Source organism: Zonotrichia leucophrys, chromosome 15 (genome assembly GCF_028769735.1).
Source record: "Zonotrichia leucophrys gambelii isolate GWCS_2022_RI chromosome 15, RI_Zleu_2.0, whole genome shotgun sequence".
Taxonomy (NCBI): Eukaryota; Metazoa; Chordata; class Aves; order Passeriformes; family Passerellidae; genus Zonotrichia; species Zonotrichia leucophrys.
The window spans coordinates 915,342-935,927 of record NC_088185.1 but is presented as its reverse complement, the minus strand read 5'-3'; the positions used below and the strand labels follow the sequence as shown (position 1 = coordinate 935,927).

The 20,586-nt window shown below is 47.9% G+C and overlaps 1 protein-coding gene across 5 annotated transcripts in view; it reads left to right on the top strand.

Moving 5' to 3' along the window:
- Positions 1–16,180, top strand: part of TMEM132C (transmembrane protein 132C) — a 166,031-nt gene extending 149,851 nt beyond the window's left edge. For all 5 annotated transcript variants that reach the window (XM_064726859.1, XM_064726861.1, XM_064726862.1 and 2 more), the window contains 4 exons: positions 4,989–5,194; positions 5,605–5,878; positions 6,737–6,928; positions 13,722–16,180. In XM_064726859.1, the coding sequence (XP_064582929.1) occupies positions 4,989–5,194; positions 5,605–5,878; positions 6,737–6,928; positions 13,722–14,915 (1,866 nt within the window). In that variant the 3' untranslated portion in view covers positions 14,916–16,180. The remainder of the gene's footprint in view (positions 1–4,988; positions 5,195–5,604; positions 5,879–6,736; positions 6,929–13,721) is intronic.
- The last annotated feature ends 4,406 nt before the right edge of the window (positions 16,181–20,586 follow it).

Below are 20,586 nucleotides of genomic sequence, written 5' to 3'. Positions count from 1 at the left end.
TGATGGGAGCTGCAGAGAGCTCCTGTGGCTCAGCACAGCACAGCTCAGCCTCAGAAGCTGGGCACTGGGGAGCAAAGAGATGCCCTGCAGTCCCAGCTGGCATTCTGTGCCCCTTTTACTCTCTCAGTTCTGTCGTGGTGAATGATATTCGGTTAGTTAAATGTACTGCTGCTGCTCTGCAAGGCTGCCTCTGAAATCTCTCTAATGAGATTAGATAATGTACAGCCTTTGCCCTGAGAAAAGCTCTCTTGCTTTGGGGGCTTTCTGCTTAGTTTTGCTAATCTGGCTGCTGATACTGAAAGTGCAGCCCCTGCTCAGCAGAGAGAGCCCAGAGTGCACCCAGAGCACGGCCCTGGTGTGAGCCAGCTCTGCTCTGCAGGGCTGGGGCTCCATCCTTGTGCTGGCAAATGGTGCTGGGAGCCTGGCCTGGGGGCTGGATCCACTCTGGGATGGATCTGTGTTACTGATCTGTTACTGATGGATCTGTGTTACCTGGCCTGAGGGCTGGATCCACTCTGAGATGGATCTGTGTTACTGATCTGTGTTACTGATGGATCTGTGTTACCTGTCCTGAGGACTGGATCCACTCTGTGATGGATCTGTGTTACTGATGGATCTGTGTTACCTGTCCTGAGGACTGGATCCACTCTGTGATCCTCTGTGTGAGCCAGCTCTGCTCTGCAGGGCTGGGGCTCCATCCTTGTGCTAGCAAATGGTGTTGGGAGCCTGGCCTGGGGGCTGGATCCACTCTGGGATGGATCTGTGTTACTGATCTGTGTTACTGATGGATCTGTGTTACTGATGGATCTGTGTTACTGATGGATCTGTGTTACTGATGGATCTGTGTTACTGATGGATCTGTGTTACTGGTGGATCTGTGTTATCTGTCCTGAGCACTGGATCCACTCTGTGATGGATCTGTGTTACTGATGGATCTGTGTTACTGGTGGATCTGTGTTACTGATGGATCTGTGTTACTGATCTGTTACTGATGGATCTGTGTACTGTCTGACCCTGGATCCACTCGGATCTCGTTTTGCCAGCTCTCCTCTGCAGGGCTGAGGCTCCTCCAGAGTGGCAATGGCATTGCTGGGAGCCTCACCTGAGCCCTGGCCCCACTCTGTGGTGTGCAGCTCCCAGCAGCCCCCAGCCCCAGCAGCCCCCAGCCCTGGGTGCCTGTGAGAGCTGCAGGCTGCTCATTCTGAGGGGTGCAGCTGAAACCAGCCCATGCAGGCAGTGCTGCCCTGCTCCCTGTGCCACACTGGGAATCCTTCTCAGCTATCCCACCAAACAGACTCATTCTTTGGGGGGTCACAGGTGCAAAGGGCTCCTGGGGCTGTTCCTGCACTGGTGTGAGCGCACCAAGCCCTTGCAGCGCCCAGGTTTGCCGTGCTGCAGGGCTGTGTGTGCTGCAGGGCTGTGTGTGCTGCAGGGCTGTGTGTGCCCCTGTGCTGCTGGAGGCAGCTCTGGCTGCCCTTGCTGAGCCCCCGAGCCTCAGCTGCATCCCTGGGAGCCGGGGCTGGCCCTGAAATGCAGCCTCTGGAGCAATTAGCAGCTCCTGCAATGGAGGTTCCCATTCTCAGAGCTGCTCTGACATGGCCACAAAGCTGTAAATAATAGCATGGAAGAGCTCAGGTCTGAAGCTTTAACTTTTAGCAGACTTAAAGAGTTTAATTTGAAAAAATGAGTACATGGGCCTTGAGACAGCTTCAGTTTTCCACAAGGTTACTGATTATTCAGGATTATGCAGCCAGGCATTGAAATCCTTCTTAGGAAGCCTAATGTTCCTGTAGCAGAGGATTTCCTTTGTGTGAGACCATGGTGTTTAATTGGAATCAAGGCTGGGCAGCCACACAGAGTCTCTCTTTCAAAACCTGGAGAATTTAATAGAGGATAATTCCCTTTCTGCAGAGCACCTTGTTAAAAAAGAAAATCTTGGGAGAAATTCTATAGCAAGGACATGAATATCCAAAGTGTGTGGAATTATCACAGCCTAATATTTCCTGTAAATGCCGTGTTAGTCTGTGTGAATGAGTGATCCTGGTGCTCTGTGCTCCTTAGTGCAGTGAGTGGCTGCTCCCAGAGCCTGACCTGCTGAGCTCCAGGTGCCTTCCTGGTGTGCCAGAGGGATGGCATGAGCTGAACACAAGGATGAAAAGTGCTGAACACCACTATTCTTTGCTGATTATCCTGTAATTTATTTTTTTTTTTCACTGAAATTGAGATTCCTGTAAGAGGCACTGGAAAAAGCTCTCTGCTCACAGAAGTGCTGTCATAAATATTTAAACATTTATGTAACCTTTGAATATGTTAGCAACATTTACATTAGTATAACAGAAATGGGTAAATGGGTTTACAGACAAAAATGCAAGATCTGAACCTGATGAATACGAGCAGGACATCCACTGTAACCACATCTCCCCATTTCAGTCCTAAAACCACACAGACACCTAGAGAATGGACTGATGCCTCCCAGATTTTCAGTCTCCATAAACCTGGCAGGATTTCTGCATTGAAAACTTCTCTTTCTGTCCTTCTGAACTGGGCTGGTATCTCCAGAGGTGAAAACCACTGGAGAATAAACCAGCTTGGACTAGAGCAGGCTCGCATGAGCAACCACTCATTTAATTTTAGGTTTTACAGTTGTCATCCTTTCCACTCCTGTGTACCACAGACACAAACCAGTGCCTTGAGTTCACCATCCTTTGAAAGGAAAGGTCCCTTAGCCTGTGTTTGACGTGAGATTTGTCTCTCTAAAACTGCCTGTAATTGAAGGGAGATTTCCCAGGAGTCCGTAGTGGGATTTAACCTGGCAAACCCAGTGTTCCCCAGAGGTGCCAGCAGCCCCTGCCTGGCTGTGTGTCCTTGTCACACCCTTTGTGTGACCTCCAGCAGCTCCTGCAGGACAGAGTCAGGGTGGGATCAAAGCTGCATCTGAAATGGGGACGTGAAGGGACACCCAGGGGTTCTGCACTGGCCTGGGGACAGTTCCAGAAATGTCCTTTACACTCACTGCAGCCCTTCTGTGATTGCCTCTCCAGATCAGAGTGCCACAGGTACCCTTCAGGAGGGGCTCTCTTCATTTGCAGGCAGCAGTTTCCTCTGTCAGCTCAATAAAATGTGATTTGTTGCAGAGAGAATCTGTCCAAGTCATCTGGAAAGGCAATGGCCTTTGTTACAAGGGGGCACAAAAATATAATGCCAGGAAAAAGACAAAGAGGAGGCCTCCAGGGAACTGTGCTTAGCCCTGGCTTTGCTGTCTGCTTCTTTATTTTAGTTTTAATCTGGAGAAAGAAGTTAGGAAAATAGAAAAAAGGGAAAAGTAGCTGAATGCAGCTTAATAATGAAAGAAACTGCTGAAATAGCATCAGAGAGCTCTTTAAAATGCAAAACTTCTTGCTGATCTGCTAAGCAGGAAAGAAAAAACCCAATCACTTAAAGGTGGTGGCTGAGCAGGCTTTCCCTTCATCATTGCTCACTTCTTCTGATGGCAGAGATAAAAAGCACTTTCAGAGGGAGGATGTTTTCATAGTAAAGCATAAATACTACAGGAGATGAGAGACACATCAGGGCTCACAGTCTCCAGCCACTGTTAGAAACTTTCTTGGCCTGGAGAGCTGAGGGATTGTCCCTGCACTGCTCCCTGGCCTTCCAGAATGTTGGCAAAAGCCTGGAGGAAAACAGAAAAGCACTTCTGTCTGTCAAAAACTCTTCAGCAAATATACCTTTTTAATTAAAAAAAATATTTGAGTTCTAATATGACACATTTTTTAAAAAATCTGCTTTCTATCCTTCCTCCATGCTCCATGTGCCATTGCCTTTGGTTGTCCCCAGCAGCCCTGTGTTTCCATCCAGGAGAACAGACCCAGGCAGTGTAGCCAAGCCTGCCCTGAATAACTGGTTAGTCTGGGGACACCAGCACTGCCAGCTGATAATCCTCATTTGAACGAAAATGTGCTGGGAATGGGTGGAAGGGAGCAGATGATAATATAAATACATGTTCAGGTGGGAGAAGCATTTCCACCATTACCCATGCTCGTTAGGGGTGATGAAATAGAATTCTGACAGGATGGGAGCAAGAGCAGGAGCTGGGATCTGCTGGCTTTGCTGGTAATTTCTGCAGACATACCAGCTCATTTAGTAATGTAACAGCTCCCATTGCTCACCACTTAATGTATGATTAATGTGCCACTGGATTTCCCCAGACATTTATGACACCTTTAGGAATAGAAATGACAATGACTTTATCACATGGAGTCACTTCATACTATCTGCATCTCTCTTAATGATTTATATATCCAGGAGTGATTTTATCACTAGTACTCAGTAACATAATAAATGAGAAAACTCAATGGTCTGTAAATTACAACACTGATTAAAGAAGTGATTACTGATATAACTCTTACATGGCTATGATAATGCTTGCTTATATTCCAGGACAGCATTTACATATTAATGATAAATCTACTGTAGTGTTTAGAAATACTTTACAGCTTTAATCAAAATGTAAACATTTACAAACAGATAATGTTTATTGCAGAGGAAATGCCTTCTGTTACTCTTCAGTGGGTGAAATCTGCTGCAGAGCCAGTGGGGAAAGCAGCATCACCCCCGATGGAGGTCGTGTTCAGGGCAGAGCTTTGGCTGCTCGCCCCTGTGCAGCCCAGTCTGGGTTTGCTGGGTTCCTCTTGACCAAGCTGGGAAGAGCTTTGCTCATTAAGGATTCCCCAGCCCTGCCATCAGTTTGGAGCTCGCTGCATTGCAGAAAATCAACTGCAAGCTTCATAAACAGCATGCAGCCCTTGGGCATCTCCAGCACATTGTGTCCTGAGCCAGGGAGGTGTTTGGTGTTCAGCTGCTCCCACTGCACCAGGCCATCATGAACGTGCATAAACAGGGGAGCCTCTGTTTGCTTTGGGGTTGAGCTGCCAGGGTGGCACTTGGAGCTCATTTTGTCACACTGATCTCCTTTTCTCCTCCCCTCTCAGGTGTCTGACAGGTGTGACTACGTTTTTGTGAATGGCAAGGAGATGAAAGGCAAGGTGAACGCGCTGGTGAACTTCACCTACCAGTACCTGAGTGCCCCCCTGCAGATGACGGTGTGGGTGCCACGCCTGCCCCTCCAGATCGACATTTCTGACACTGAGCTCAGCCAGATCAAAGGCTGGAGAGTCCCCGTGGTTTCCAACAAAAGGTGGGTTGGAGTCACTGCATTTCTTGTGTGATTTGTGAAAGGAATGCTCCCAAAAGTGCTGCCTCTTCCCCTGAGGAGCAGCATACTGGCACAGCTTTGCACTGGGCATCTGCAGATCCAATAAAGCTGTAAAAGCTGTGGGAGTTCTGCTTCTGTGCATGTGTCTGTCTTGGGCAGCAAAACACAATGTGAGACTCTGGTAAGGTGCCCTGGCAGAGGTGTTGTTGGGAGGGGGCAGCACAGATGAAGAGGTGGCACAGTGCTGTTGTGGGGTCCTTCATCACGTGAGGTGGGCATCCATGGTCCAGAGATGCAGAAGGGTTTGAGGGGCACTCTCCATTATCACCCCAATGTTATGTTCAGTGGTGTTTTGGGAGCGTTTCTCCATGCTGTGCTCTCTCCTGCCCCAGGCCCACGCGGGACAGCGATGACGAGGACGAGGACGAGCGCAGGGGCAGGGGCTGCACCCTGCAGTACCAGCACGCCATGGTCAGGGTGCTCACCCAGTTCGTGGCCGAGGACTCGGGGCCCTGGGGACAGCTGAGCTACCTGCTGGGCTCCGACTGGCACTTTGACATCACGGACCTGGTCAGGGACTTCATGAAGCTGGAGGATCCCCACATTGCCAGGCTGCAGGAGGGCAGGATCCTGGTCGGCCGGGAAGTGGGCATGACCACCATGCAGGTACAGCCTGGGCAGGTACAGCCTGGGCAGGTATAGCCTGGGCATGACCACCATGCAGGTACAGCCTGGGCATGACCACCATGCAGGTACAGCCTGGGCAGGTACAGCCTGGGCATGACCACCATGCAGGTACAGCCTGGGCAGGTACAGCCTGGGCATGACCACCATGCAGGTACAGCCTGGGCAGGTACAGCCTGGGCATGACCACCATGCAGGTACAGCCCGGGCAGGGCTGGGGTGGGCTGTGTGCCACTCCTGCCATGCCCACAGCTCAGACATCTCTGGGGTTACACTGGGAATCCTGACCAAACCAGTGCATAAAGGGTGACAGAGCTGGTCTGTGTGGGTATGAGGAAGGTGGGAAGGCAGCACGTGCATGAGCTGGCTGTCTGTAGTTCCTGAAGGGAGCAGCATGGCCCTTAGTTTCAGCATAGGGAAGGATATTCGGCTGTCTCAGTGTTCCATCAAAAACAGTAAAAGCTGGAGGAACAGAATTTCCAAGCCAAGAAAGGAAGGACAAATCCTAGGCTGGTAACCTCCCTTTGGAGCAGTTGGGAGGTTTAATGAGCTCATCCTCATGGGAAGACAGAGTAACAAGAGAAGAGAATTTTAATTCCACTCTTGTGGTGAAATAATGCAAATAACACAACTGGGACAGGACAGCTCCCAGTCTGGGATGGTTCTCAGCCACAGCCTCTCCACTCAGGTTTTCTACCCTGCTAATGAAATCAGACTGCCTTTCCTGTGCTCTTCCTTTCTGTGCATAAAGCTTTGGAGACAAGGAGGCACGATGACCTTAGGAAAGGTTTTATCAATTGATCAGCCTTTCCCTAAATTGATTCTTCTGTTTCTCCAAAGGTTCTGTCTCCTCTGTCTGACTCCATCCTGGCAGAGAAGACAGTGACTGTGCTGGATGACAAAGTGACCATCACAGACCTCGGGGTGCAGCTGGTGTCGGGGCTGTCTCTCTTCCTGCAGCCCAGTGCAGCCACCAGCAGGGCCATCGTGGCCACAGCCGTGGCCCAGGAGCTGCTTCACACTCCCAAGCAGGTAATGTGCCCTCTGGATTTACTGGGTTTGCCTTCTGGGATGGGGCAGGACTTTATCAGTGCAAAGGACAGATGAGAATTCACAGCCAGTTTAGGATTTAAACTGCAGGGGCAGTCTGTTTCCATGTTAATTGCTTTTCCCTACAGATACTCTGGAATTGCTTGGTCATTTCTTCCCTTCCAACAGGGACTTCAGTCTGCAGTAAAAGTCCTAACTGCACTGAAGTTTATGCTGTTCACAGTTTTAATACTTTCTTTAGCTAATAAACCCATGTTGTTTTCACTGCACAGACAGATTTTGGACAGTGATCCTGGTTTGCTGTGTGGGCATGCCCTTGTTTTCTGCTCTGGAGAGCACAGAGCTCTGTGTGTCACAATTCAATATCTTCAAGAGCTGTAAAAAGCAGAAGATGGCCACATCAGTTTCTTTTCCCTCCTGGAGCCACGACACACTGCCAGGCTCATCTTTCCTTTTATTTTTCATGTGGATTTTGGGGAATTCATCATCCAATTCGTGTGCTGATCTTATTTAAGCCAGCAGATTCCCATCTCTCTAAAGGGGGTCTTTCAAACAGCTTGTCTAGGTCACAGCCTCTGTGGAAAAGAAGATTGGAGAACACCAGCAGGTCAAGGCAAACAGTCACTGGCCCAGAATAAACCCAAGGGTCAGCACTGGAACATCTTTCTGTGGTCAGTTGGTTTGAGGGTTGGAACTGGGGACCACACAATTAAATCTGTCCACAGCTACTGCATTTTTCCTCTCCCATAGATAGGGAGAGATCTCAAGTCAAGTTTTATGGCCCATTTTCATGATTATTGCTACCTAATTTTCTGGAACATAAAAATAATCTAGTTTGTTTTATAACTTAGTGACAGGGAGATGTCCAAGCTAGAAGGACACGGTGCCCATCTGTTCCATTTGTTGCATCCTGTAAACATAAGAATCTTATGCAATTAACCCATTTGTACCCTTCTTCAGGGCTTAGAAACCACATCTGGCATACTGTCTTCATACTGGTTTAGGCTGCTGTTCCCTGCAGGACAGTCTCAGGTTGTGAGGGTGGCACATTTCTGATGCTGAAGTCAGGCCCTGGTTGTGAGCAGGGCATCTCCATCACCAAAACCAGACAGGAATAGATTTCCCACTGGGAAATAATGGAAGGAAATGGTGTAGGAGTGACCTATAGAATCACAGACATCTTTTCCTTTCATTGCAGCTTGAATGAAGGATATAACATTTAAGTCACTTTCCCTTAGAAAAATCAATGCAAATGTGGGAATGTTTGTGGCTAAATTTTGCAAGAAGTGACTCATGATTTGGAGTGCATCAGCTGAGATCCTGACTGAGCTGGAATTGTGAAGGCAAATGCTGAGTGTTTGCTGAAAATCAAGCCCTTTTGAAAGAGGGTTTTTTCCAAGGAGACAGCCCAGGACTAAGCCTGTACTTGAACATTGTGAGTTCTTCATTACTTAAGTGTGTCTTTTCCTCTCAAGCAAGTTTATAAAAACCCCAAATAACTCGTGCAACCTTACTGATGCAACTGGAAAACAAAAATCAGAATTTTTGCTGTGGCTTTTTTCAGTGACCATAATGAGTGGATTACCTCAGTTCTAATGACCACACCTTGTCTGCACACACAGCACAAAGCAGCCAAAGCACAAGCCCTGAAATTTGGCAGTTTCTCCATAAGTACAAAGCTCTCTAAAGAAGATAAGCCAATATTTTTTCACCTTGGAAGCTTTAAGTTAGATACCTTTATCTATAGCTGAGCAGCTAATTACCTGCTGTGGCAAGGTGACCTTGAGGGATGCTGAGCCCATGTATTATTTTTTAATCAATAGGGAGCTCATTGGCACTGAAAAGTGGATCAGTGATTTAGGTGCCTAAAAATAGACACGGGTTGACCAACTTTTAAATATCAGAGATGAAGTGTCTTCTGAAAAATTGGAAACTCTAGCTGTGAGTTATCTATTTCTGGAGGCCATCTGCTCAGGTAGGAAGGCTGCTCCATTTGGCTTGCTGGTGGTTGTTAAATCAACACTGTCATCCTAAAGGCTTCTCCAAAATGTAAACAAAAGGAAACCTACAGTGTTTAAATGTTTTCTGATCTAAGTGAGCTTCAAGGACTCTCAAAGCTCAGCTGGCTCTGCAGGGGAACTCACAGTAATATCCAGCTTTTTGTCACTGTAGGGTATTGCATGGGGGCTGAGCAGCTGAAATGGGTCAGTGAAGAAAGGAGAAAAAGCCTTTAATAAACAGCTCTGTGCATTAAAGTATCTCTCAGTGCTCCTGGGGAGCTGCAGACACTTTCTCAGGGAAAAAGAGCAGTGTTGGTGCTTTGTCAAAGGCAAGTTCTGGTGCTCCCCAGGTGCAGTGCCTGCTCCAGGCCTGGCTCTGCTCTCACTCTCTGGGAATGGGAGAACATCCCTGGGCAGCAGAACAGGCTGGATCATTGTCCTGGCCCTGCTTCTGGATGGCCTGCATCAGCTCTGGCCTTCCTGAGCATTCACTGACCCCTCACAGTTCACAGCAGATATTAGCAGGATTGTCATGGTGTGGGTTCATTGCCCCATCCTGGCAGTGTGAGTTACACCCAAACTGTATTTATATCTTATAACAGATATTAGCAGGATTGTCATGGTGTGGGTTCATTGCCCCATCCTGGCAGTGTGAGTTACACCCAAACTGTATTTATATCTTAAAACAGATATTAGCAGGATTGTCATGGTGTGGGTTCATTGCCCCATCCTGGCAGTGTGAGTTACACACAAATTGTATTTATATCTGCTTTATGCTGACAGAGCAATGGAATAGCTCTCAGGAATGACAAAGGAATTCAGCAGCATGGGAAAGGGAGAAGGGATGCATTGTTGGATAAGAACCTGAATTCTTCCCCTGCAAATACAAGCAAATTCCCACTGGAAAGGAATGTCACATGAGCAGATTGGACAAAAAGGAGAGAGAGAAACCCACAGTGGGGGGATGCATGGTTTGAATTAAGATCTGAGTCTTGGCTGCTTTCATTTCCACATCATAACGATCAAGCCCAATTTTTACTACACAAGCCACGGGCTTAAAAATAAATGCACATGTAATACTTTGATATTTCATATGATAAAATTGCTAGGGAAATCATTCCAGCATCCAAGTCCCCAGACAGAGCAATCAGAGTTGGCCCAGCAGAAGCTGCTGAGAACAATATTCCTTTGCCTTTATTGAGGGAGGGGTGTATTTGTTTTCTGCAGAGCCAACCATTTCTTCCCTCTGATGTCCTGCCTCACTCCAGGGCCCTTGCAGCTGACCCCAGCAATTGAGGGCTTACTCACAAATACTTTTATTTGTGCTACAGTGAATGGAGACCGTTAAATGGCTGCTTTATTCTGAGCATTGAATAAAATCAAATATCCCAAACTGTGTTTCTAAGCAGCAGGATTCTCTAAAATGCAACCAGTTTATCCAAGAAGATTTATCAAATGGTATCTTTGGACTGATAAGCCACAATGTAATTCAAGGCCAGGAAAGGTGGTGGAACTGCCACGGACCATGAGCTGAAAATACACTTGTGGTGGGGGAAGAGAGCAGCAAAGGCACAAGGGAAAGTTTAGACAAAAGATGTATTGATGGAATGTTTTAGGTGCTTAAGGAAAGCCTGGTGGTGATCAACAGTGTTGTGGGAAGCAGTTTCTGCATCTCTGGGCTGGATTTTGCTGTCATTAGCATGACCTGATGAGCAATCTCTGACTTTGCACTGAGATGCTCCTGCTCTGTGGGGAGCACTGGCACTGATGTGTCCCTGTGGTCACTCTGACTGTGTGAGAGAGGAAAAGTGAGGGAAATAAAGGCTGGAGAGCCAGCTAATCCCTCACACCCTTTGTTTGTGCTTGGTAATTAAAGGGCACAAGCATTTGTCACCTCAGTGCTGGGGGCAGCAGACGAGGGGCAGCAGCTCGGCAGGTGAGAAGGCTCCCATCCATCTTCATCTTCTGAGAGCAACTGGAGGGACCTTGTCAGAGATTTGGAGGGGATTTATTGATGTGGTACACAGGATTTGCAGAAACAGCTCCTTGAAGGACATGGCACTAAATCATTTCCTTTTTCTCTCTTCTTTTCTTTTTAGCTTCTCAGAATTTATAATCATTTGGGAAATTCACTTCCTTGCCCTGCCTTTGGCTTTCCTTTAATGATGTGAATGAGAGGAAATGATCTCTTGCCAAATAGAATATTTGGTCTGATCCAACATATTTGGGCAGGATTTTAAAGTCTCTCCCTCTCTCTCTCATTTGTTTCCTTTTCCTTTTAATTAATGTTGTCCATAGCATGGGCATGACAATGTTGTTTTGTGAAAAAATTGGTTCCTCCTATGAAGAAACGTTCTCTTGGAAATAAAAAATGTCAGTGCTGGTAGAAAATAATGGCTAAGCCAGTGCACACCTCTGTTGCCTACAGTAAATCACAAAGTGTGCCTGCAAATTTCAGCTGACTGCCATCCCATTTTTCTCTGTCTCTGCTTCATAAAAGCAGGAATGCAGATTTGTAGAGCAGTGGCATAAAGAATAAAAGTTGCTTTGAAGTTGGTGGCAACTTTGTGCCAATGCACAGAGGGTTCATTGAGGTGAGTCCACGGTAAGGTGTGGAGCTGTGCCTGTTCCCAGCTGGGCAGGGGCACAGGTGCCATCCTTTCCAGCCCCACCTGGACAAAATCCTGCAGGAATTTATTTTCTCTCCTGCTCTCCAGAGGAGGGCACAGTGGCAGGCAGTGGTGGTGTGCTGGAAGTGATGCTGGTGTTTCCCTTCCCCAGGGGCACATGAGCTGACCTTTGTTGTGGGGAGAAGGGAGGCAGCAGCATGCGGGATTGCCTGAGGAGGTGAATCCTCTTCTCTCTGCACATACCCATTAAAAACCCCCTTTGCTTTCCTCTGACCGGGGTTGCTCTGCTATAGATTTCTGTGATAGAAATTCGAGCTGTGCCCTGCAGCCTTGTGTTTGTTCACTCATTTCAGGGTTGTTTCTCTAATGAAACATCAGATGTTTTAATTTCCTTCTGCAGTTCACCCTTCCCAGCTTCTGAGCTACCCTGGCTCCGTTTCAGCTCTTTGAAGTAAATTTGAATCACCAAGAACTCTGTCTTCTTTCCTGTTGTGCCACAACTTATTTTTCTTCTTTCAGTCCCTCAAGTAATTGCTGATAGTGCTTTGGAAATCAAATATTCAGTATGCCCCAACCTTCTGCCCAGCTAAATGCCCCTTGCTGTTTTCATTGAACAGCTTTAAATTCAACTGGAAGGGCAGCAATTCTCTTTGTTTATAACCATAGCATAACAAATTGCAGCCAATTGAAAACCATATTAAGTTGTAAATTTGTATTATGAGTGGACATTAACAGGGTGGCAGTGTTTTTCCCCAGTGCTGGTTTTTCAGCCCAGTTGTTCTGATGTACCCAAGTGTGAAGTTATTAGAGCCATTTGTGGCTGAAGTGTGGGAAGGAAAGAACTTCAGTTTGTGGGAAGTTGCACTCTGGCAATCTGCCTGGCCGTCTGCTGGCTACGCAGGCAAGGCACAGAACAAATGAAAAATTAAAGAAATGCCCTGCAAAGAAAGCTATTGAGATGTGGAGAAGTAAATATCTGTGTCATCTGGATGGGATTTCACATGGCAGAGAGCTGACCTCTGGCTTTGTGTTTGCTTCCAATGATGACTTCTGCCAGTGCTACCTGCAGAGCACAAAGACAGACAATTAAATCCAGCCCATTTGTATTTTTATTGCAGACATCATGCCAGAATCCCCATCCTCCTCTTCTTGACACAGAAATTTGGTGGACTTTTTAATTATCTCAAGGATAAAGTGTATTTTGCTTAAAACAAACCTTTCTCCAGCAAAATGGCATTTGTTCTGTGAGTCTTTTTCCTTCAGATGAATCTTCTGCTCCAGCCATTTCCAAGATGCTGTGGTAGCTCCTTACTCCTGCTAAGATCCTTATGCCTTAATTTGACAGCTCCCCATGACACCTGTGCATGTGTTACATGAGGGAAATAAGTGTTCTGTCAAGTGCCTCTGGTAATTTCTGTGATTTGCCTCTTTTGGCTTTTGTACCACAGGAATGACTTTCCTTACAGAGCTTGTAAAATTGTACCTTGCTAATGGGCACTTGGGTAATAAAGACATCTCGTATCAATTATTTTCTACGTCCTTGTGCAAAACATTTGCAGGGAGAGTAACAGTGGAACCCTTAGTGATGAATGTGGCCAGTTTTGTGCCCCATCAGTCGAGGCTTGGTTTGCTTTAAATGCAGTGCAGGGTCCTGTTTCCTCCAGCTGGGAGGTGGATGGGCTGCAGTGGGCTGGGCTGATTTACTGCAGGCCTGTGGTGGTGCTCACAGGGGTCCTAGGACGAGGGAAGAGATGAGAATCTTGACTCCATGTTCCAGAAGGCTGATTTGTTGTTTTGTGATATATATTATATTAAAAGAAAATGATATATTAAAACTATACTAAAAGAATAGAAGAAAGGATTTCCTCAGAAGGCTTGCAAAGGAAGGAATGGAATGATAATAAAATCTTGTGACTGACCAGAGTCCCAACACAGCTGGACCTGTGATTGGTCATCAAGTAAGAACATTCACATGGACCAATCAAAGATGCACCTCTTGCATCCCACAGCAGAAGATAACCATTGTTTATATTTCATTTCTGAGGCTTCTCAGCTTCTCAGGAGAAAAAATCCTAACGAAAGGATGTTTTCATAAAAGATGTCCGTGATAGAGGCCTGTGTTTAACCATGTCCCTATCCCTGCAGGAAGCTGTGGTAAGCACCTGGATCCAGTTCAGTGACAGCTCTGTCACCCCTCTGGACATCTACGACCCCAAGGACTTCTGGCTGTCGGCGGTGTCCCTGGACGAGGCCGTGGTGTCCGTGCACCAGAGCCCGGCCCTGCGGTGGCCCGTGGTGGCGGCCGAGGGCGAGGGCCAGGGCGCGCTGGTCAAGGTGGACATGATGATCTCCGAGGCGTGCCAGAAGTCCAAGAGGAAGAGCGTGCTGGCCGTGGGCAGCGGCAGCATCAGGGTGAAGTTCGGGCAGAACGACGCGGACGCCGAGGCGGGCGGCGACTACGACGCCGACGAGATCGAGAACCGCGCCAGCGACCGGCGCCACAAGGGCCCGGAGCCGGGGCACGACGGGCGCTACCACGGCGGCTCCTCGGCCGACAGGGACCCCGAGGGGCCCCTCAGGAAGGCCAGCACCACGGCCAAGTCCGTCCTCAAAAACAAGGTCATCAAAAACAACCGCCTGGACGGCGGCAAGCTCTCGGACGACAGCCAGCTGCAGAACATCCCCATCGACTTCACCAACTTCCCCGCCCAGGTGGACCTGCCCAAAGGAGGTGCTGGCATGGAGGACAACGACCTGGTGCAGACACCCCGCGGGCTCAGCGACCTGGAGATCGGCATGTACGCCCTGCTGGGCGTCTTCTGCCTGGCCATCCTGGTGTTCCTCATCAACTGCGCCACATTTGCACTCAAGTACCGCCACAAGCAGGTGCTGGTGGAAGGACAGAGCACCATGACGCACTCGCACGACTGGGTGTGGCTGGGCAACGAGGCCGAGCTGCTGGAGAACGCGGCGGACGCGTCGCCCCAGCAGGACGAGCACACCACCATCATCGACCGCGGCTCGGGCGCCGACGAGAGCAACCAGCTGCTGAACGGCAGCGCCCCGAAGAGCGCTGCGAGCCAGCTGCACAGGGCTGCGGACCCGGGGGGGAGGCTGGGCAAGGAGCACAAGGTGGAGCCTTTGCACTCGCCCACGTCCAAGAGGAAGCGGGTGAAGTTCACCACGTTCACCACCATCCCGCCCGACGACGGCTGCCCCACCGTCAACTCCATCCTCGGCAGCCACGACGATGACATTAAGTGGGTGTGCCAGGACATGGAGCTGGGCGACTCCAAAGAGATCAGAAACTACGTGGGGAAGTTCAAAGACAAAGCGTAGCTCCCTGCTGGGGTGCTTTTTTTGGGTTTGACCACACCTTGATGCCTTCAGTTCTACAGTATATATTGGGACGGAGGGGAGGGGAAGGGATCGCCAGGAGAAACGATGAGGCAGTTTTTATAATCAGGGAAAGAAATTTTGCCAAACTGTCCGTGGTTTGTTTTTGTTTTTCTGCTTTGTTTCGTTGGGGTTTTGTTGTTTGTTTATTTTTTTCCCAGTGCTTATTCTGCTATTCATGGATTTAGGAAGTGGAATACAAAAGGAAAGGAACAAGGAAATGGTATGACCAGTTTGATGAACTGGGCAAGATGAGGTTGTGAAAATTCATTTTATGGGTCATACAAATAATAACGATAGTAATATTTCACAGTACCAAAAATATCTGTAAAAAGAAATGAGAGAATATAAGAGCATGAAAAGAATAAGCAAGAGGCAAACAATAACTTGTTCTGGTTCCAATAAAACATCACAGTTATGGACATGTGACCCACAAGGAGAATTTTTATATTGGTTCTCAAGCCATTTCTTTTCTTTCCTTCATTTGAAATGAAGATGTGTCTTTGGCATTACATGTGAAGGAGGAAGAAATTACCTGGTATTTTCATTTTTACTTTTCCATTTGTCTTGTAAATTGAAACAGAATCATTTTCCCTCTTGTATTTTTCTTTTAAATATCCTGAAAACAGGAAAATTTAAAATTCAATAAGTTCACAGTGGGACAAGAACATTCTGTTTCTAAGGTAGCTGTAAACAGTCTCCTGTCATTTAAAAATTCAGGGGATAAGTATTGACTGATAATTTCCACGTGGTGTCTCTTCTGAAAGCCTGAGCCTCCATCTCACCCTGGCAAGAAAGATGTTCTGTTTGGAAGAATTTTCGTTTTCCTTTCAGGCTGGGTTGTTTGTTTAGTTGCTTGTTTGAAATTTCCACAACCAAAGTTCCTGTGTTTCACCAAGGGAAGGAGGTGCTGATTTCTGTTAGCTTTTACAAGTACCAAGCAAAGGGAGTGCCCCTCTGGTGCACTGTAAATGTTCCTGGAACTGAGACCACTGCAGGCCAAATATGCACAGCCTGCAGTTGGGTTGTTTGGGTTTGTTTTGTTTTGTTTTGTTTTGCCAGGTTCATGAATTCATAATTTTGTGCTGCATTTTTCTGTTTATTCTGGTGTCTCCAGCTCTCATCAAGCTCTGAAAGCAAGAAGAGGAGTGGACAGAAAGACCCTGATTGCCCCAAATGTTTATTCCCTTTTTACTGGGAGAGCTGGCCTCTGGGCACACTGTTGGGAGGGAGGGAGGGAAATATTGCTGAAGCAAGAACAAGAAATACCTGGAACTGTTTTATAGATTTTTTTTTTTTTTTTGCCATTGGACCAGCAAAGACTGAAAAGTTTAGACTAGATTGTAAATCTGAATTTTGAACAAGCAAATACCAAGGCAGTAATAAATCAGAAGCAAATACAAAATAGAGGTTTAATAAATACAAAATAGAAATTTAATTTGTGGTGTGAACTGGCAGAACTGTGCTGGCTCAGTGCCAGTTCACATTCATGGAGGGCACAGATCAAAATCCCTTCGAAGAGGAAAGCAGTGTCCTCCCAAAGCTCTCCTGATGAAAGGAGGTGGCAGAGCCAGCCCTTGGAAGCAGTATTATGTGAGCCAGGAGCACTTGCATCGTCCTGTCTTTGCCATCAATTTCCTTGATTTGGGTTTTTTAATTACTAAACTCCGTAGTTTGGGTTTTTTTTACTTGGACAAAGTCAATCCTGCCACCCAATAACATAGATGGACGTTTTAACAAGGTATGCCTAGTATGCATTGTAGACTGAAAGAATGTAATATTTATTTATACATGTTATATGAATTGTAATTAAAATGCTTTACACGGCTTGACAAATTAACCTCTCTCTGCTCAGGGGGGTGCTCCTCTGTGGTTTCTGTGCAGTGCTGCATCCCTGCCCTGGATTTCAGCCCCTTTCTGGAGGGAGAACAGGGATGTGAGGGAGCTTTCCCTGCTCCGAGCCTTCCTCTCCGCGGGTGATGATGATGGATGGCAGGAGCAGCTCAGCCAGGCACAGGGCAGGGCAGTGCCACCATCCATCTTCTTCAGCACCAGCAGCTCCCGGACGCTGCTCCTGGCATGGGCAACCCCTGGAATTCATTAATTTATTTATTTATTAATTACGCGGCTCTTCCTGGGAAAACACAGGTGTCCCTGACATGGAAAAGGCATTAACAGCGTGGAGCTGCAGCAGAGGAGGCAGAAACACAGAACTGGAGCAGAAACCATGGTGTGGTGGCACAGAAGGTACCGGTTCCAGGGACATGTTTGAGATTTTGGGGAAGGATCCCTGTGCACCCGTGAGGGGTGGCACCTCCAGGACCCCAGGGCTGCACAGGAGCAAGGGGGCCAAACCCTGGCTCTGGGCACAGGAGGACAGGCTGCACTTGAAAACACAGCAGAGGGAGGCAAAAAAACCAAAAAAAAAAAAGGAAAAAGCTGAGCCCTGCCTTCACATTTAATTTGTCTGAAGCTACAGAACACGGGGCTTCAGAGGCCAATACTGAAACTTTTCAATTTGTCTTGCACCGACCAAAATTTCTGTCACAGCCCTGTTCAGAGTGAGCCACCACAAACGATCATCTCAGCAGGGAGGAGCACTGGGCTGTGAAATGTCATTTATTGGGGACACTCACATGTGTGAGTGTGGGCTCAATGCAGCATTTACATTTCTGGAGCTCCTGCTTTCAGGGGCACTGGGATGGGCACAGGAGCTGCTGGAGCCTCCCTGCTGCCAGCTCAGCTCACCTGCCAGGAACCTGCCCATGCCAGGGTGCAGGGCTGCAGAGAGAACATCCTGCAGAGATAACGTGTGCAAGGTGCATCTTCTGTCAAGGAGCCAGGCCAGAAACTCATTAATCACAATTTGCACTTAGAGGAGAGAGAGCATTTCATCTGAGCAGCTCAGTGACTCCCAGTTGTGAAGGATGGAGATGTGAGAGGCTGAGGAGGAGGAGGAGGAGGAAGGAGCCAGTGCTGGGTGTTCCCCTGGTGCCTGGAGCAGGGCTCTGAGTGGAATCACCTGGAGCAGGGCTCTGAGTGGAATCACCTGGAGCAGGGCTCTGAGTGGAATCACCTGAACAAGCACCAGCTGAAGGTCAGGATTGGTGGGAGCTGTGATGGGTGTGATGAGAGGCACCTGTGGGACAGGAGAGCAGGTGAGGGTCAGTGAAGCTCCTCTGCTGCTGAGGCCACTGGGACAGGAGGGACTTCGGGGCAAAAAGTGAGTTCTGCTCTTACTCTTTTTTACTACTGAGTTCTGTTTGGAGGGAAGGGGAAGTTTTAAGGTTTAAGTGTGGGAATCAGCAGGAGAAACTGTGTTTATCCTGCCCTGCCTTTGGGAAAGGAGTGAGGTGCAGCCAGCCTGGGGCACACCCGTGAGAGCCCCTGCCAGTGCTGGGTCCCAAATCCTGCTGGGTCCCAAATCCTGCTGGGTCCCAAATCCTGCTGCATCCCAAATCCTGCTGGGTCCCAAATCCTGCTGCATCCCAAATCCTGCTGGGTCCCAAATCCTGCTGCGTCCCAGGTCCTGCTGCATCCCAGGTCCTGCTGGTGTGGCTGAGCTCCTGGGCAGTCCCTATTCCCTCCCCAGCACACTCAGCTCTAGAAATACTTTTAGACTGATGAAATGTGAGAGGTGACCTGAAAAAGGAGAGCAGGGAGGCAGGGAATTCCTGGTGCTGCACCCCATGGGATGGGATGGGAACAGGGCAGTGACCCCCAGTGCTTCCACTCCTCCTTCTCCTTCCCTTGCCGAGCCCAGGCAGCCATGGCAGCGAAGCATTGCTGTGCTTTGAAACGCTCCTGGGCCAGATTGCAGTGCTCAGAAAGGAGCTGTCAGCAGAGAGAATGATGGAAATTACCAGAGTGGGGATGCAGGGGTTAACCCGGGACAGCTCCGGGGATGGAAGGGTTAACCCGGGACAGCGCCGGGGATGGAGGGGTTAACCCGGGACAGCGCCGGGGATGGAAGGGTTAACCCGGGACAGCGCCTGCGGGGGACAGTGGATGGGGTTAACCGGACAGCGCCGGATCGGGGAACCCGGCGCCGGGGATGGAAGGGTTAACCCGGGACAGCCGTAACCGGACAGCGCCAGGGATGGAAGGGTTAGGCAGCCCGGGAACCCGCGCCGGGAGGAAGGGTTAACCCGGGACAGCGCCGGGGATGTCGCCGCTGGGAGCCAGGAGGTGGCACTCGCAGCCTGGCAGGCGACACGTCCCCGTCCCTTTCAGGAAATATTCCCGAATTCCATCATTTTCCCACGAGTGGTGCAGGAACCTGCTCTGCCCGTGCTGCTGGGTGCAAATGTTGTCAGGATGTGGTTTCGGAGCAGAAAACAGAATTTCCATGGGCTCCCTGGACGTGGCAGCTCTGTGCCTCCCTGGCTCAGGGTCGTGTTTGCATTTTAGTTCAGGTCAGGTTGTGTCTTAAAATAAAAATCCCCATCCAAGACCACTGAGTGTGAGATACAACCTCATTTGTGTGATGACCATATTTTATATATATGATATATATATATATATACACACACACACAAAATATGTGAGATATAACCTCATTTATGTGGATGACCGTATTGTGTGTGTATATATATATATATATATATACACACATATATATGATATTTATATATATATATGTGTATGTATATATATGTGTATATATATACAATATATGTGAGATATAACCTCATTTATGTGGATGACCATATTGTGTATATATATTATATATATAATATATTTTTAAAAAACATTTATTTATTTATTTATTTATTTATTTATATTTGGACTGCCTGGCCCCAGGCTGTCCTGAATTCCTGAGAGGTTATTTTGTTCAGAAACCACCTCCTCCCCCATGCAAACCAGCTCTTGCTGGGCTCCTTGCTTGTTTGGCATTCACGTTCCCCAGCTTGTTTGGCATTCAGGGATGCAAAGAAGAACAGAAATAATTTGATATTCACAGTGACAAGTGCAGGCACGGCCATGGCCCCAATTTCAGCCATGTAATGGACAGTGAGTTATCTCAGAGTGTGTTCTGAGATCAGAGCTGATCTAAAGGTTATTCACCCCAGGAGAAATTATGCTGTAATTGAATTTATCTTGCATTTGTCTATTCAAGGAAACATAACTACCGTTTAAGGGAGAAAAATACATCAAGGAGGTAAATTTTAATCATCGGTTTGTATAAAAACACACAAATTATTCCAGCAAACTTCCTCCACTGAGCTGTGTTATTTTGTGCATTATGGAAGTCCAGAGTGGAAAACAGAGAGACGTTTTCAGCACACCTTGAACCCAGGGCAGATGGGAGTGGAGCAGGGCAGCGCAGAGCACTGAAATAATGAGGGTAATGTGGAAAGGAATGGGGAAAGAAGAAAGAGGAAATGAGGAAGGGAAAAAGAGAAATGAGAAAAGGAAGGGGAGAGGGAAAGGAAGGGGAAAGGGGAAGGGAAAGGGGAAGGGGAAGGAAAGGGAAGGAAAGGAAAGGAAAGGAAAGGAAAGGAAAGGAAAGGAAAGGAAAGGAAAGGAAAGGAAAGGAAAGGAAAGGAAAGGAAAGGAAAGGAAAGGAAAGGAAAGGAAAGGAAAGGAAAGGAAAGGAAAGGAAAGGAAAGGA